This window comes from Seriola lalandi, unplaced genomic scaffold (assembly GCF_002814215.2).
Source record: "Seriola lalandi dorsalis isolate HSWRI2012SDOR001 ecotype SW California unplaced genomic scaffold, Sedor1 jcf7180002054686, whole genome shotgun sequence".
Taxonomy (NCBI): domain Eukaryota; kingdom Metazoa; phylum Chordata; class Actinopteri; order Carangiformes; family Carangidae; genus Seriola; species Seriola lalandi.
Genome location: NW_019525239.1, coordinates 1,595,902 through 1,614,259, shown reverse-complemented (window position 1 = coordinate 1,614,259; position 18,358 = coordinate 1,595,902). Strand labels below are relative to the sequence as shown.

Here is an 18,358-nt window from a genome sequence, read left to right as displayed (position 1 = left end):
GAAAAACACTGAAGACGCCATCGGAGAGCTTCGGGGCTTCACCAGATTTGGTGTGCTCAGAGCTTCTCAGTCTGTGGATACTACTCCTGCTCCCTGCAGAGTCTCACTGCTGCAGTTTGGTTGATTCTTATTGTGTGTGTTAGTGCCAGTAATTGTGGAGAATATTAAATGAAATTGAAGAATATGGAATACAATTTACAATGCTGCCGTCAATTCGTTTTTACCAACAAAACGCATATTAAAACTTATAAACTTGTGACACAATATAAAAGCTGGATTCTGTTTGACAAGTGCAGAGATATTATTCGTTGATAGATGCTTGATCTTAGAACAGTGTTTCAATTTGCTTCAGAGTGGAGTTAATAGCGTGTGCTCTCCTGTCAAACAGTATGTTATATATGGACAGATCATGACATTCCCCACCTCTTCCATTCAGTTTGACTTTTGAATGTTTGTATATGTTTTATCAAACACGAATGGATCCCTTAGCCCCTCCCTCTCTCGTTAGTCCTAGGTTAAGCACTGCCTTAATGTGATGCAGAGAGATGTGTCTCGGGGGGAGACACAGAAAAGCATCAGCATACAATCCCAACAATTTTCTACCTGCCTCTCCAACCCATTATCCCTCCCTTTATACTGTAATCCTCACAGGGTTATCCTTCGTCTCAAATCAATGCTGAAGTGATGAGAATCACTGCAAACCCCTAACAGGCTTCACAGGAGAAACGAGGGCAATGAAACAGAGAGCAAGAGAGAAACAACAATGAATAAAGGACAGAGAAAGGCTCTATGTGGAGATGAAGGAGGTTAGTGGATGTGTTAGAGGCTTTATGTACATCTGAGTCACTTTGGAGTGAGGAACACAGGGCAGAACCCGGGGAACAAGACAGCTGATCTAAGCAACTTCACATTTTCTGGAGCCCCAAGAGATCTGTTTGATTCTGGACAGACTTCAGAGAATGGAGTGTGGCACTGCCAGTGAAATGGTTTCTGTGGAGGACAGGGTTGATGATCTGTCAGTCCAACATTTTCATCCTCAGGATGAAGTACGGATTGCCAAGGAATTTTGATATTCATGGTTCTGAGAGGATGCTTCTGATTAACCACCTCTAGAGCAAAATTTTAAACGTTGAGCAAAAATTCAAAATAAATCTACTGGAGATTTTAATGTATAACAATGTGTGTGGAGACCATAGACTTTAATAAAGATGGACATAGTCTCCGTGACGTCACCCACAGGTCTCTGAAGAGTGGTTTTGAAGCTCAGAATGAGCTGCTTAACTGTTGTGATCTTGGCAGTGCCAGACTCCTAACTCCCCCTAACTCCTAACTCCCAGCTAATCCAAAAATGGGCAAAGAGATGGGGTGTAGGTGGAGCTGAGACTTCCGTACATGCCGATTTAATAACTGTGACAAGCATGAGCTCCTGTTAGCATTGTTAGCTTAGCTGAGCACTTGGGTATCTTGCTAGTTTATTTCTTCTTTCAAGTTGGACATTTCAACATGGGAGTCTATGGGGATTGACTCACTGTTGGAGCCAGATTTTAGTGGTGATTAGAGGAACTTTGTTTTTTGGCACTTCAGTGTTGGTTTGAGTTTTCAGCTTGATGCTTGATGGAGACCCTCCATAAACAACCAGATAAATTACAGAACATCTTTCTCTACCACTGTCTAATACTTTCTCCAGACAGGAACACTGATAATGGATGATTTTTCAAAGAAGAGGATTATATACAATGCCAACATTTTTTTTATTGTAAAATTGTAATGTTTGCAATAACTACTGATGTTTTAGCTACAGTAACTACGCAGCAACTATCGTATGGTTTACATGAGGAGATATTATGGCTGTGGAAAAATAAAGAAGTTGTTTTAGGAAACCAAAACACAGTTTTTCAAATACAGCACTAAATGCTAAAAGTAAAGATCGTGGTCATTGCCAATTAAAAAGGGAAATGTTACCTGCAGGACATGAGTTCTGGTCTCCCGTGTGAAAGTGTGATGTGCTACACACTCATCTACAATTTTGACTTCCACACGCTTGCTTTCTACCATGGACTCCTGTGTTTGCACTAAATATTGTGTGTGGCTATAAACTGAAGTATGGAATCATATATTAATTGGTAGGAATACAAGGCTGTGCAGCCCCACTTGTCAAATGTTGCCTGTGTTAAGCTAACCTGTCCTCAGAAAACCATTTTACTACAGAAACAAATACATGGACAAGCAACGTAGAGGTTAGATGTTTGTTTTATTGTTTGGATAGTCAGTATTTTTGGATGAGGACTAAACAGGCAATGATCAGGACATAAGGTTTTCTGAAGTGCTGCCCTCAGTGGTTTGGTTTAGGGCTTCATTTAGGTTAAATGTTATGGGTTGAGATGAACCACAACATCCACTGTTCAGGTCTACATCTCTTCCCCTTATTTCCTAAGCTGGTTTGGTTCAACAAAGGGCCATACAGTGATGGGGAAACTGTGAAATTGAAATTGTGAAAGTGAAAGTGTCTTAATTGTTTCAGTTGCAACAGATCAGTTTACCCTCAGCTCTTAACGTCTTGGCTCTAACTGTCCTGATTAGGAACATGGTGAATGATTTAGTACAATTGTTGTGTCCTGTGCTAATGGCTGAATTGAAGAAGGCTTTAAGGACTGTGGTCACTTTAGATAACTGTTCCTTCTCTTGCAGATTTCAGGCTGACTGATGAGCTGTGAGCAAGAGCAGCTGAGGGTAAGTCTTGCCTGTATGTCCTGTATGTTAACAATATGTTCTGTATGTCCACAGTATGTCGACAATATGTACATACATTTAACTACAGAAACTTTCATATACCTGATTGAGATTTGGTTGGACAAACACTGTATTTGTGTTAATGTGTGTCTGTACAGTATGTGTTGTTTTGCATTTATATGGTATTTCAAGTTTATTTCAACACCCTTCACTCATCAAGAGTGCAGGACAAATGGCAGTAAAACGATATTCTTCATTGTCCTCCCAAAATATGATGCTGTCAGCTGTTCTCCAGTCAGTGGCTGCACATGTGTCCACATGTGTCCTGCTGCCTTCAGGTGGTGCAGGGATTCCATGAAGTGAAGTAGAAACCTTTCACACAGTGCAAAACAGATAGTGTCCATCATATTAATTTATAGATGAATGCAGGTGGGGCAGGTGGTGGTGATTGTCGCTTGACAAGAGCTTCAGCCATCGTTGCGTTAACAAGACAAGAGGTTGTAATACGACCTCTGAGCAGCTACATCTTCAGGGCAGACCTGAGGTTACAGTGAGTCACTATCTGAAAGTGACGAGTCGGACAGGGGCTAGCTAGCTAGCATGCTAACATCAGTAGAAGACAAGATGAGATTGAGAAAAGAGTTAACATTACTGTTTCTCTCCACCTCTGGAGACAGCTGTTGGTCAGTAAAGGAACGAAGTTTAATGCTGAAATCACAATGTTTCTTCTAGACTGGTGAATAAACTAAGGTGACCAGGTCTCTTAAATTAAAAATGGGGACATTTCCAGTTTGCCGGTCAATAAATCACTAAAATATCCGATGTTTTTATCTATGAAATTCAAAGGGGGACAGTCCCAGTTTCATGTATTTTGACCGTGGAAACTGTTGTTCTGTAATAAACTATGGTTGGAGATAGCAATGTGTTCAACAGTGATTTCTGAGGAGGGGGAGCCTTTGACTTTTTAAAGGGCCCCATCCTACTTGAGCAGAAGTTTGGTCATAATTTGAAGTGTTTTACATCATCACAGATGTTATTTGGTACACGGTTATCAGGGTTACTGTTCTGTTGTGAAGGAATGCATTTAGATAGAAGCCTGGTTATGTTTTAAAATGGGGGAGCAAACATGGAAAGATACATAGTTGGAGGGGGGGGGTTCTCCCCCAGATATAAATATTCTGATTTAAAACAGATTTCCTGCACTTTTACACCACTTAACTGCCTTGATTAAGTTAACTAACAGTCCCCTGCTCTAGTCGAGATTAGTTAGACTGAGGTACTGTGAAAACCAAGAGGCTCTGATCCTCTCTTCTGATTGGCTGACTGTTTTCTGAGTGATCCAATAAAAATATAGCAGATTGCAGGTAAACAGTCAGAGAAACCAAATCCCGCAAGGTTAGGTGGTGGGTCCAGATGGGCGGGGCTTGGATATGGCTGAGGGTGGTGACTGCTTTGTTGTGACATCACAAAGTTCCAGAAGTCCTGACGGCTGGCTTTAAGGCTCAGTTCCTGAATACAGGCTGTGTGCATTTCTCTGTCGACTGAGAGCTTTGATACTTTCCCACTATTAATATAAAACTGTACGACGGAGTATTGGGTGCCACATTTAGGAAGCAAACAATCTGAAGTATCAAGAATAAAGTTGGAATTTTGAGAATAAAGTCATTATATAATGAGAATAAAGTGGTAATTGTAGGTTACATGTTGTTTTAGAGGGGAAATATCCGAAGCTTTAAAATGAGGAACGTGGAGCATCTTGTGAAATTCTACTTTAGCTGGTTTCACAAATAAGGAGATACTTCATCTTTTGGCTCATCATCATCATCATCATCATCAGCAGCAGCAGCAGCAGCAGCAGCAGCATCAGGACATTGAAAAGATTGTGAAGAAACTGAGTCTATTCTAATGTCAGACAGACAAACAGCAGCTGCCAAAAGCAGCTCAGGCTGACACTGACTGTCCTTTCACATATTTGATTAGTTGATGTAATATTACTAAATAATTATGTTTTTCCTCTTGAAATTTTACATTCTTAATTCTCTTATTAATCAATATTAATATAATGACTTTATTCTCAAAATGACAACTTTATTCTTGTAATATTATGACTTTATTCTCGACTTCTTCCACTGTCTGATTTGGTTCAGCAGCCAAACAGGACAGGAACAGACTACAAAGGACAATCAAGACTGCAGAGAGGATCATTTGCACTAAATCACATCACCACAGATCCATCTCACCCTGGGCACAACCTGTTCCAACTTCGCCCATCTGGGCAGCACTACACAACTCTGTACGCCCGCAAAAACCAGACACAAGAACAGTTTCTTTCTACCATCTTCACCACGGCAAACACTTAAATCGATGATACAGGAACAATAACCTCTGACATCAAACATCGCACACTGTAATATAGCACATAATGTACATATGCACTTATTCCCTGCCCACATATCTATCTCGTATTAATTATTCATTATTTAGTTTTTTGTCTGACCCGTCCAACACTCTTGTCTTGTTTTAACTGTATATATATATATGTATATTTATATGTATTTACCAAGCAGCATTGTAAAACCGGAGACAAATTCTGTGTATGTGTCCACATACTTGGCCGATACAGCAGGTTCTGATTCTGATTCTGGTACTGCAATTTCAGATTTATTTTTTTACCTCAGTGTGACCCTAATGCTCCATCATAGAGCCTAGACCTGCTTTCAAAGAAGACATGGACGTCTACCTTTATACCATATGGGACCTATGCAGAACATTAATTTAGAGGAAGTTTTGGAGGGCATTATAACGGATTCTTTTCCACACCCAGAATTTTGACACTCACATAGATACACTTTGCTCTGGGCACCAAAACACCACAGACACGGACAAAGACAATTTAAAGGTCAGGAAAATAGCAAACTGCTGGAGCGCTGCTTGTGCTGCTCATTCAGTGTTTGAACCAAGAAATTTAAAATATTAAATTTCAGTGAAGAAACATTTGATTTGTTGTAACATCTTTTTTTTAGTTCCAAATCCACACTTCGGAGTTTCCTATAGCTTTTAATAAATAATCTATTGATAAAAACTGCCACATACTAATATTAACATTCAGTGTATTTAACAGGAGACATGCAGTATCTACTGTATTAATCTGTTTGCCTTTCATCAACACTGTGTGTACTGTACATGTTGTATCAGATGGAACAGATTACAGGTCGTGTCGTCCTCTTTGTAGCTTCATGTTTGCCTCCGACTCTGGTGAATGTATGTTTTGATTCAGCTGCTGTGTCTGAAGCATCTGTATGATGAGCATGTTTTGGTCTCATTACTGACTTGACAGGAGACTTGAGGATATCAGTGAAGCGGGAGTCTCATTATAAATCTCGTAGATTGAGCAGAGGTAGCTCATATCCACACTTAATTAGTCCGAGATCTCGCCTCTTTGCTGCCTTCGTGCCTCATGGGAGTTTGAGTCTAGTTTTGTATTATATTGCCAGGTTGAGCAAAAGTGATTTATTTATTTCTTTATATTTTTCCAATAACCAGCCGTGAACCTTAAAAAAAATACAGAGCGGTTACAGCAGCGGTGAGTGGATCTGTGTTTCGCTTTGATGCCATGCAGCATAACTCTCATTAAATTGTGGGAACATTTTGAGTCTAAAAATAAACTTCAAGCCTTAGTTTTATTATTCATGCCGTAGCGTCTTATTGCAATCCCCTCTACACACAGCTACCAGCCGATTTCATTTCTTTTTAATTGTCCATTGCCATAAAGAAATGAACAAGTATTTCCTTCAGGATAAAGGGAAATGAGAAGCAAATAGATTACACTCTCAGACTCGATATGGACTCAGATTTTGTTTTTATATTTTCTGTGTGGTTATTTGGCCTTTGGGGCATTTTTTTTTTAATAAACACGCTTTTTTTTACCACACAGATTCCATCACTTGTTACTATTTCAGTTCAGTATTTCTTCTTTTCTCTCTGGGGTCAAACTGAAACCGTTTCCCTGACCCTGTGCGACCTATTAAACCCATTCAAAACATGTTATGACATTTTATAAAATGTGCTTATGGATTTTTAAACATTGGGTATTTAATATTATAATCCTGTCTGGCCCTCTGTTTTCCGCGCTTGACCTTTGTCTAACCTGAACCCTGGGATCAAACGACCGTGACGTGACCGCGTGCGTTTGCCATTAACATCATGCCGATGAAGCGCAGACGTTAGCGTTAGCCAAAAGGTTGGCCACTGCCAAGGGCCGTGTGAAAATATTAATTAGCTATACACGGCCAAACGTACAGGTCTTACAACCAGCATCTTTTTAACAAGATGAGATAACAAGAACAATTTGGGTTAATAGAGGAATTACATGGAGCTGGCAGTCATGATGTGAACACTTTTATTTTAGACGAAGGATCTTTACACTCCTAAGTGTGCACTGTACCAGCGTCTTCACTCTGTGGCGTGTCTGGAATTTGTTTGCATGCGTCTTTTTTCCTGTCTTTTTTCCTGTTGAATTTCTCAATTGATCTATTTGCTTTCTTTGTACGCAATCACCTTCAACTAAACCTCTCGAAGACTGAACTCTTAGTCATCCCGACTAATCAGTTTCTCCATCACTATATCAGTATCACCTCTTCATCTCTTACCCCCAGCTGGGTCGCAGGAAGCCTTGGTGTCATGTTCAATGACCAGCTCTCCTTCTCTAACTATGTGGCATCCATCTTTCGGTTGTACTGCTTTGCTCTATACATCAGAACTAGATTTACCTCCTCATGGTTATATCCCTCCGCCACTCAGACTAGTTTCAGGTTATGTCCTTGTTTATCCAGAGTCATATAACATATGAACCATTTGTGTGAATTTTTGTCATAATTACTATGTGAAGTCTTAAGTTATCGCTAAAAAATTGTTTGTTTTGTGTGGTCACACTGACCATGACCTTTGACCTTTGACCACCAAAATCTAGCCATAACCCATCCTTGACGGTTAGTGAATGTTTGTGCCAAATTTGAAGAAGTTCCTTTACTGAGATATCATGTCCACGAGAATGGGAATGACGGATAACCTGAAAAACGTAAGGAGCTTTAGTTCATGTTCACATCAAATATCATAATCGGGAAAAATGTGATCTCATGCAAAACATCTCCGATCTTGAGGTGGATGGACTACAACAGCAGAAGACCACGACAGGTCCCACTTCCTGTCACTAAGACCAGAAACCTGAGGCTGCAGTGGACACAGACTCACCAACGCTGGACAGGTGAGGACCTGGTCTGATGGATCTGGATTTGTGCTGAGTCAGCAGATGGTAGAGTCCGGATCCATGGAGCCAACCTGCCTTGTGTCAACAGTCCAGGCTGCTGGTGGTGGTGGTGGCGTGGTGGTTTGGGGAATATTTTCCTCTTAACAATCAATCATGGTCTGATTGTCACAGTCTGAGTATTGTTGCTGACCATGTTCATCCTTCATGGCCACAATTCACCATCTTCTAATGGCTCCTTCCAGCAGGATCATGCTCCATGTCACAAACTGGTTTCATCAACATGACAGTGAGTTCTGTGAACTTCAGTTCAGTCTCCAGACCTGAATCCTGTAGAACACCTCCGGGATGTGGTAGAACAGGAGACTGGCAGCATGAATGTGCAGCTGACGACAAATGATGTGATGCATCATGTCAACATGTAGCACAGTCTCGACATCTGGTGGATCCATGACATGAAGAACCGAGGCTGTTTGAGAGCAAAGAGAGGAACTACCCGGTGTTAGGAGTTCCTAATAAAGTGCTCATTGAGAGTCCAGGCTAAAGTTTAACCCAACATTCAGCTCCCACATCTTCATGAGCTGCTTACCATGTTGCAGATGGATCCGTGAAATGAAGAATGGAGGCTGTTTGAGGGGAACTCCACAGCAATTTCTCCAGAAACCTCCATCTAATGGGCTCATGATGATGGTGATGATGTCTTTGTGAGAACTTCACGGAGAAGCTGCAGAAGTATCCAGGTCTCTTCAAGAGCAACTGCAGGACGTCAGAAGCACAGTGTGATGCATGGAAATGAAGAAGACAACCTATTACTACAGTGGCACTCCGTCCGTGGCTGTGAATGGGTTTCAATTAATAGCCTTCTTTATTATTAAAGTGACTCCACTACAAGCCTTTGATAGTCTCTAAACTTTTTTCTAAAGACAACTTACAGCTGACTAATCTCCAGCAGCTGCAGCAGTGCTGTTTTATTAAAGAACAACTGTGAGAATGTTTCAATTTATCACCTTGAAATGTTCATTAATTATGTGCTACTAACAGCTATTTACGAGGACACTTTCGCTGTGTGTGTGTGTGTGTGTGTGTGTGTGTGTGTCGTCTTTCCCACCTCTCCTCTTCTGTCTCCCTCTTTCCTTTTCTTTGTGCAGTGGTGTACGGTAGCATCCTGCTGCAGAGAGTAGATTTAGTCATTAGCCTCTCTCTCTCTCTCTCTCTCTCTCACACACACACACACACACACACACACACACATACACTCGCTGCGAACTGGTGGCCGAGCAAGCAGGATTTTTACCCCCAGAAGGAAGAGAGGAAGAGAGCGGAGTCAAAGAGAGAAGTGAACAGGGTCCCAGAAGAGTTGTTTTCAGTGAGTGTGATGGTGAGCTGGTGACGGAGGATACGCAGTCTGCAGGTCGCACAACTTGTGTTTTAAAGTAAAGGAGGAGTCTGTGTCGGCGCTGCAGGGGAAAGCACTCCTGTCCAGTCACCATGATGATGTATCTGTGGGTAAGTTGTGTTGAGTACTCAGTGTGTGTGTGAGTTTGTGTGTATCTGCAGATACTGTTCTGATCGGTGATTCTACATTGTCAGGACCCTGTTGTCTGTTGGGAAGTGTGTGAACTTGTTATCCTGTAACAGTTCAGACAACGTTACGTCTACTTCTACACACAGTACGTCCTGTGCATCAGTGCAGGGATCAGAAGTACAGCAGGCAGGGCAGGGACCGGGATCAGTCAGACCATCAGAGGTGGTGGTGGCTCTGCAGGTGGAGCAGGTCATCCTCTAATCATATCCAGCTCCTCCCGTCCACATGCTGAAGTACTGTTGGACAAAGACACTGACCCGTAAATTGGTCCTGATGGTCAGACCAGACCAGACCTGACCGGCACCTTGCATGGCGGCTCCCTGCCACTGGTTTCTGACTGTAAGTGTGGACTTTTTTTTTTCTTTATTAGTGACTTTGCGGAACAAAAAACAAGTGTGACAAAAAGGGAACATATAATGGCCAGACGTGTAAATGACAACAAAACAATAAACAGCTAGAGAGACGTACAAATGAAAAGAACATGATCTGTATGTATGTGTGTATGATGTGTGTGTGTGTGTGTGTGTATTTTTCGAGGTTTATATGCGATGTAGTCATATGTATCGGTTATGTGTCTGTCTTTTGAGTGGAAAGGAAAATATAGTGGACATTAATAAAGTAATATCAATTTAATCATAGGGAGAATGTAATAAAAATAATTGAAAAAATTATGAATAAAATAATAATAATAATAACAGTAATAATAATAATAACAATAATAATAACAATAATTATTACAAATTATATTCTGTCAAAGTAATTAAGTGTTAAAGTTAAAAGTAAATCAACAAAAACAATTGCTAACATAATATTATTAAAATGTAATAAAATATAATATAAAATTGTGTAGAATAATAATATAATAATTCTTAAAATGTTAGATTATAATATTATAATATTCATTATTATATTACATAATAATTATGATTTAAGAATGTGAAGTTACGCAGTGACGGGTGATGAGGTCAGGTCGGTTACTGACATTTCAGACGCACTGACTAAGAAGTGGTTTAGATCAGGGTTTCTGAAACACTGAGACTCCCCAGTACGACTGCACTCCTCTATCACTTGCTGAAGGTTGGTGAGGTAGTCTTTAGTCTTTAGTACACAAACACACTTGCACACACACACACACACACACACACACACACACACACACAAGCACATACACATTAATAACCCTGAGTTCCTGCAGGTATTTTGCCTTGGAAAAGGGAAACAGGTGTTAGAAAGAATTCCTGGTAATCTGTCTTTGTTTCCAGAGGATCTATAAAGTTGAACATAGCTCATGCAGTGAGACTATATCCGTTTCTCAATACAGAGTACAAGTACAAGTCCGAACTCCCGTACTTTGGAGTTTAAACTTCTAAACTCCAAGGAGGACTATTTGCATTTGGAACAGCAGCGTTCTTCCTAATATCAAGCAGCTCAGCTCAGCACATGTTTAACACTTGTACCTGACTGTATTGTGACTAATTCATCTAAACTCAAATCTACACAGGCAGAAAAACAGAATTGACACTTAATATCCAAATTGTAATATATGTTTAAAAAAAAATATATATATAAATCTAGCAACATTTAATATGAAGCACACTGCCTCTGTTCATTTTCATTTATATATATTTATCTTGATTGAGAAGTGGTGGTATATTTGTACAAAAACGCTTACACAGGCAGAGCTGATGTTAAACTGCAAATCACATATTTTTTAGCTTTAACCTTTCAGACTAACCAGCAGCAACAAATATTACATTTCAACTCAAATTTCATCTTCCAAAAGGAATTTTACCATATTTCAAAACACTACATAACACTTTTTCTACCAGGATGATGGTGCACACCGACCGGCCGCTCATCTCAGGATGAGCGGCCGCTCATCTCAGGACCGGGTGACTCAGGAGTCACCCGGCAGGACGGTCCTTACAGCTATGAAAATACCACCCGAAGAATTACCACACAAATGTTATTTGTTTAGACCGACACATATTTGAAGTCTTAATGGAAAAAACATCAAAACTTAATGAAGTGATATAATAAAAGACGTAGAGTGAAATTTGTCCAGCCGTTGTCACTATTTGGTGTGAAATGCATTCTGGGATACTTAGCTGTCTCTAGTCCATGCGAGTCACATACTGATGCATCCTCGGTAAAACGCGCAGAGCGAGAACACTTCAGGATATCTGATCTATACTTGGGTGGATGTGGACTTTGAATTGGAACAGCACTTGGGCTGAGACTGATGACGTTTCTCAAGCCCACAAGAACACAAAGAACACAGATTGAGAAACGGCTCATGTTGCATTTTTATTTATTAAATGTTGCACTAAAACAAAAGAGAATTAGATCTGATCTAAAGTGTCAACCTTAATGATACAGGATAAAAAGGATGGAGGGCTGACTGTGAGATGTTGAAGCTCTTCCCGCTCTTGTGATCTCATCCCCTCGTTATGAATCTCCTCTGGACAATCAGCTTGGACACTCAGTCACTCACATCCTTCTCCTAAGTCGTCGTGGCAACTGATCAACTCTCTTAAAATGGATTCTGGGAGAGGATGAATCACCAAGAACCATCTCTATCCGATCGGCGATGGAGGAGGAAAATTAAAACAGTTCATCACTGATGCAACTTCAGGCTTTTCCACTGTTGAGTCATGTCTCTCAGTCTGAAGACTTTTTGACATTACATATCTTAATTCAGCTTCTAAAGGGAAGTCTTGCACAGAAGAGATGGCTCCTATTTGTTTCACTTTATGATATCCATACATATAGCAGTGTATATATACATATATATATGTATGTATATATGTAGTGCTGTAATGAAAATCCTCACAGGATGCACGCAGTCTAATGCATAGCTACAATTTGGCTATGTGCAAACCAAGTACATGCTATTACACGGCCAGTGTAGGCAGCTAATCTGTAACTGCAACTTTTCCACATTAAAACATCCAAAAACAACCAGGCCTATGTTCTACATGTTGATGAGTTGTGTTCTTAAATTATCCCAAATGTTTCCATCAATTCTCAAACCAGAGAAATCTGTGATTTTAACCATGGTAACAGTACGGTTCATTGGTCTCCTGTCAATGACATCATATCCTCTATGATCATGTGTCAGTGTACGCCTTGGTGGTTTTCAACTCTATATTTGAACCAGATGAAGGATTTTAGTCGTCGGACGTCTGGATCTGAAGTTATCAGAGAAACAAGCTGAGGAAATGTTAGACAGCTCAGCTCCCAGCTGCTGGAGACGTCCTGTCCTGTGTCACTGAAGAGCGTCGGTGAATCTCAGATTTTAAAGTCAAACTGCTTTATTCAGTGTTTCCACTGGTTTGAATCCCCTGGTGTGTTTGTTGTGGAGAGGAGGACACCTCTGTGGATAATTCAGCTGCTGCTAAAAACTTGCTGAACGTCTGGTTCATAAGTTATCAGAGAAACAATCAGAACAAAGGTCAGCATCAATCTCAGCTCCAGCTCTTCCCTGAGTCTCTGTCCTCCGTACAGCGTCGCTCAAACACTGACTTTAAATGTCAAACTGCTTTATTCAGTGTTTTTAACAGTTAGAATCACCAGGTGTGTTTGATTCCCTGAACCACTGACACTGAAGGAATCCAAACTGGGAGGAGCTTATGGCAATGGTGGTGAAGACAACAACTCCAATGATCCCCCGCTATTTCATGATGTCACCCAACACAATATTTTATTATTGTTTTGATAGAGAGACCCCTAAAGGAAGAAAGTTACAGACTGTGCCTTTAAAACTCAAGTGTACAATGGACAACTGAAAAACATAGCTGATGCGCACCTGGTGTAGACAGGCTGCGGCTGTCAGTAGCAGACATCAGTAGGAAATGCAGACTTTTTTTCTCAGCCGAAAGTCAAGCATGTTCTCAGTGGCTGTTGGACTGATTTTGTTTGTGATTTTCATGGACGCAGTCTCAAGGCGCCGTCCTTAGAGACAAGGTGGAGAGCTCAGACATCCAGAGGGAAGGGAGAAGGAAAAGTAGTTTGGGCATCTGTTCCTGGGCACTTCCTGTCAGAGGGTTTTGAGGGACATCTAACTTGAAAGATCCAGATTTTAGTGGCTGCATTTAGAAGGAACTGCCCATTCAATGAGCCTGCTTCGTGCAGTGTTGCACTTGTGTTTTTGTTGTAAGAGTAGGCTTACTTATGTGGTGATTTATTTTTGAGAGTTTTGCAGGGAAATGGATATGAGACAGGAATTTGTAATTTTTTCTAGTTAAGCAAATACTGTAAGTTAAGAAGTGCTCTGGATGCACCTGACAGTGTCGTTTGTGGTGACACTCTACCTCACCACAGCCTGATGAACTGTCTTCTCTTCTCTCCTTAACTTGTGTGTTTAAATGCACTTTGCTTTGGATCAGTCAGACAGTTATACCACAGCTTCAGAGTGTCTCCTCCTCCTCGCCTCCTCCTCATCACACACAGGACTGTCTACTGTCGAGTGTGGACTGGCTGTCGTGGTGGGAGTGCATGAGGGGGTCATCTCAGGTCATGTGGGTGTAATTTGGGACTTATTGGACATATCATATTACTGGGAATAGGAGGAGAAGGGCTGATTTTTATTGGCTTTGTAGAATGGACCCAGTTAATTGGACAGCATGTACTGGAGACTTCATGAGAACAGCGGGGGGATATGAGATATTTCAGATGCAGAGCTCTTTGTCTGAGAATCTCCGTCCACATGTCTGAGCTTGAAGATAAGATCAGCTGTTTGGGTTTGGTGACCAACAACTCTCAGATAAACATTTCTTCAACTGTGCTGACAGTTCTCAGGTGTTTAACCAGCATCTGTGACGACAGGACTGATCGGTCAGTTATGTAACTGACAGCGGACTGATCGGCTGTTCATTGGTAGGGTCGGGAATTCAGTGCTCACCTGCTGTTTGCAGACAGTCCGGCGAGGTATTGTGGGTGTGAGAGCAAGATAAGCAGTTAATTATTCTGATAGAACTTAACAGTGTTGAAATTAGTTTCTCAAGCACTTTTGATAGAAATGATCATTTTGAAATTGGTCTGTAATTGCTAAGTGAAAGAGATACAGATGAGGTTTCTTCAGTAGTCTCTGAATAATGACTTGTTTGAAACAAAAAGCAACAGAGGTCAAAGACTAACAGCAGGAAATACGTCTGTTAAAAAGCCGCCTTACCTGAATTCACCTGACATACTATCAGCCACAACCAGGAAGTGAGAAACCTCCACACATCCATTATTTTCTTAGTTATTATCATTACATCATTTGTGAGGTGTTTATTTTTTCTGATGTAAAAATTGCAGATGTGAGCAGATGTGGATGGAATTACATTCAGAACTCTTATTCAGTTCAACACTGACATTTCATTCAGAACTGCTCTTCTGGAGATTCTCTCTATAATATTTTCAAATCAATAGCAACACAAAGCAAGCCGTCCCTCCGGTGTATATCGCAACTAAATCTTTTTGACATTTTTATGAAGCGCAGCCCCACATCACATGCAGCGGGCCTCAAATTGAATATCGATTCTAATGATCTCTTCTTTGGGGCTGGAAGAGTTTGAATCTTAATAAAGAGGGGTGAAATCAGAACCATTCTCAATTTGGAGGCAAACTTCACACGGAGCCCTGGGGAAATTCAGTGGTAATGTGATAGATTGTTGGGTGCCTCATTCATGAAACAGATTCCAGTGAACTTTTTGAAGCGTGGTGAATCTTTTCGTAAATTTGTTTCGGTCTCTCCGGAGCACACAGACTCCATGTTGGGGGCTGTAATCTCAATTAAATATGAACTCTTCAAATGAAGTGTACTGCTGCACAGAGAATAAGACTTACTAAAAAAAGTATCAAGCCTTCTTTCATTAAAGGTGTCCTAATATTTCTCAATTAACATGTCCCACTCCCAAAGCCCTGGAGTCAGAAAGAACACAGACATTAAAAGACATCTGAAGGGTAGACTTTAATTAATTATTTTTTCTAAAATGTAATTTTACAGGCTGTTTTAATGATGGGTGGACTTTAGTATGATCTTGGTCCTGCATCTAGTGTGTGGTAAGGCTCAAGCTCCTAAACCACTAGGTCAGGGTAAGTAAGTAAGCAAAGCTTTATTTATATAGCACGTTTTAAAACACACACTTCTTAAGTCATCCTCCTGTTTCTTAATGTAGACTGATTCATCTCATTTTCACTTTGCCTAATTGTCGCCCCCCCCCCCTCCATGTTGCAAAACCTTTAAATTGTTTTTAAATCTAATCTAAATTTCAATTTTCTAGTTCATCCTCAATTTTATCTTGTCTTCTAAAGCACTTTGCAACTGTGTTTTGAAAGGTGCTACATAAATGCAGCTAATTGATTTTTTATTATTATTATTATTATTATTATTACTGTTATTATTGTTATTAAAGGTGTAGTGCTGCTGGAGCACATTGCAACGATGTTCCACCAAGTTTTTCTCCAGGTAATGAAATAAAATCTTCACAGTTCACAAAATGCAGTTGAAATTCATAAACATTTTTAAGCACTTGAAGATCTGATCATCACTAATGCTTATGTCATATAAGAGAGCTAATAAAAACAAACTGAATGGTCAAAGTTGTCATATAGACATTTAAAGTGCATTTACATACGGCATAACGTCCTTTCATATTCTCTATAGCAACCAGGCTAAAAACAAATCTATAGCTGAGCTAGCTGATGTCTTACGCAGATCCAAATGTCTGATGACAAAATATTTTATCTGGTTAGAACATGGAGGTAAAACGAAGGAATGTATCATAAAGCTCTGGTTCAAAAATGGATGACTGTGTCTTGAAGTTGTTATGTAAGGTGTACTCGAGAGCCCTGGAAGTTGTCTGTAAAAACTAGAATCACCTCCTCGTGGTTGTCTTCCTCCTCCACTCAGACTAGTTTCAGGTTACGTCCCTGTTTATCCAGAGTCATATGAAATATGAACCATTTGTGTGAAATGATGTCATAATTGCTGTGTGAAGTCTTGAGTAGCGGCTAAAAAGTGGTCACCATGACCTTTGACCTGACGACCAAAATGTAATCAGTTCATCCTTGAGTCCAAGTGAATGTTTGAATCTGCAAATAATATACTTCAATGAGTATTTTAAACACAGTTGGACTGAATGCTCTGGAACAACACACTCTGAGTGATTGACTCTGGACCTGCTATGTGTGTGTTCACTGGATTCATCTTGACATGTCAGTGTTTCCTTCATGAAGCTGGAAGTGTTCAGGTCACACAGACCTTCCACCAGCACATCAGCACACTCACATCACCCATCACGATATTTAGTCTGAGCAGTGCTGTGGGCTGCAGCAGAGTAGATTTGGCTCCGTGTCGCCGTGCTCAGAGGGCTACCAGCACTTCCTGTTTTGTAGTCAATTATGCAGGGTTTCCTGAGTGCTGGCAGAACAAGCACTCCATATATTCCAGCAGAACAGCAGAAATATGATGTGGGTGCAGGCGGCTGACGGGTATTAATGGCAGGCACTGCAGCAAGGCGAAGAGAGCCCCGTGCTGATACAGTGGGGGGAAAAAAAAAAGACAATTTGGATACAGAGTTTTTCAGAGGACGACAAATCAGTGCAGAGCTTTTTTTTTTTTTTACAACACATGGAGCTGCAGCGTTTCATGCAGGGTTCTATTAGAGAGCCTGGTCACTGACCTGCTACTGCCACTATGAGCTCAAACTGACACCAATACATGTGTCTGAAACATGTTTGTCTTGTGTTTTATTTATTTGATTTTATTTATAGTAGGGTTTATTTTAATCATGCATTATGAGACATTAAGACCAGTCAATCTGTACATGTGAGCTGTTCTGGCATCTCAGCTGAACTCTTTTTTATTGAATTTGCTGTTTGCTGTTTCCACAACCTGTGATTTGTACTATGTCGATTCGCTGTTTGAATCAATGCAGCCTCATTTTAAAAATCCAAATCATGTGTTAGTTCATATATCATTTATTTATTTTCTGACTTTCCAACCCGGTCCTATCACTTCCTACTGATGTACATTCTTTAAAAAGCACACTCACACATACACTGCCAAACATCTAAATGCATAAACTGCCACTTCATGCACAGTACAGATTCAATAATGAATAAAAGACGCCTTCATTCACAAACTCAACCAGGAGACGTTTCAACTTTTACCTTCACATCATAAAGTAACAGTAGCTACATGTCACTTTCAATGTCAGTGAGCTTATCAACATGCTATGATGTGGTTGGTGTGAGGCCAGAGGGCGGCTGGCTTCCCTTATCATAGTCCTGACTAATCACAGTTTGGCAGTGGCATGACGGTGGCTTCATCTGATTGGTTAATCATTCTCTTTCTCATCAAGAGATGAAACTCTGACCTGGCCTAGCACTAACACTGTATCAGCCACTGCCAGTTACAAGCTAACAAACAACATAAACAAATAAAAGATGCTAACTATGCTAACTGTTCTGATCCGTCTGCTAGTCTCTGGTTCTGGTCTCAGACTCCTCCTCTGAGTCTGGGTCTGACTGAGGCTCAATCATGTGGCTGAGTCTCTCTGATGTTTCCTCCTCTAACCATCTTGATACTCTCTGCTCTTTCACCTGTCCACCTGGAGCAAGCAGGTGGTGGGCGGGGCTCAAAGCCTGATCCAGATTTCTCAATCAGGAAGTAAGAGGAGATGAGCTTAAGATCCAGTTTTATGTGTGAAAACCAAGTTAAACTAAATATGAATGATAGCAGAGGATTTTTACTGAGTTTAAAACATGACTGGAGAGAAACTTCAATACCC

General features: G+C 40.6%; 1 protein-coding gene across 1 annotated transcript in view; it reads left to right on the top strand.

Moving 5' to 3' along the window:
• The first annotated feature begins 2,686 nt into the window (after positions 1–2,686).
• rbfox1 (RNA binding fox-1 homolog 1) overlaps positions 2,687–18,358 on the top strand; it is a 202,999-nt gene continuing 187,327 nt past the window's right edge. Inside the window, exon 1 of the mRNA XM_087178384.1 lies at positions 2,687–2,730. Coding sequence (XP_087034510.1) covers positions 2,704–2,730 — 27 coding nt within the window. The 5' untranslated portion in view covers positions 2,687–2,703. The remainder of the gene's footprint in view (positions 2,731–18,358) is intronic.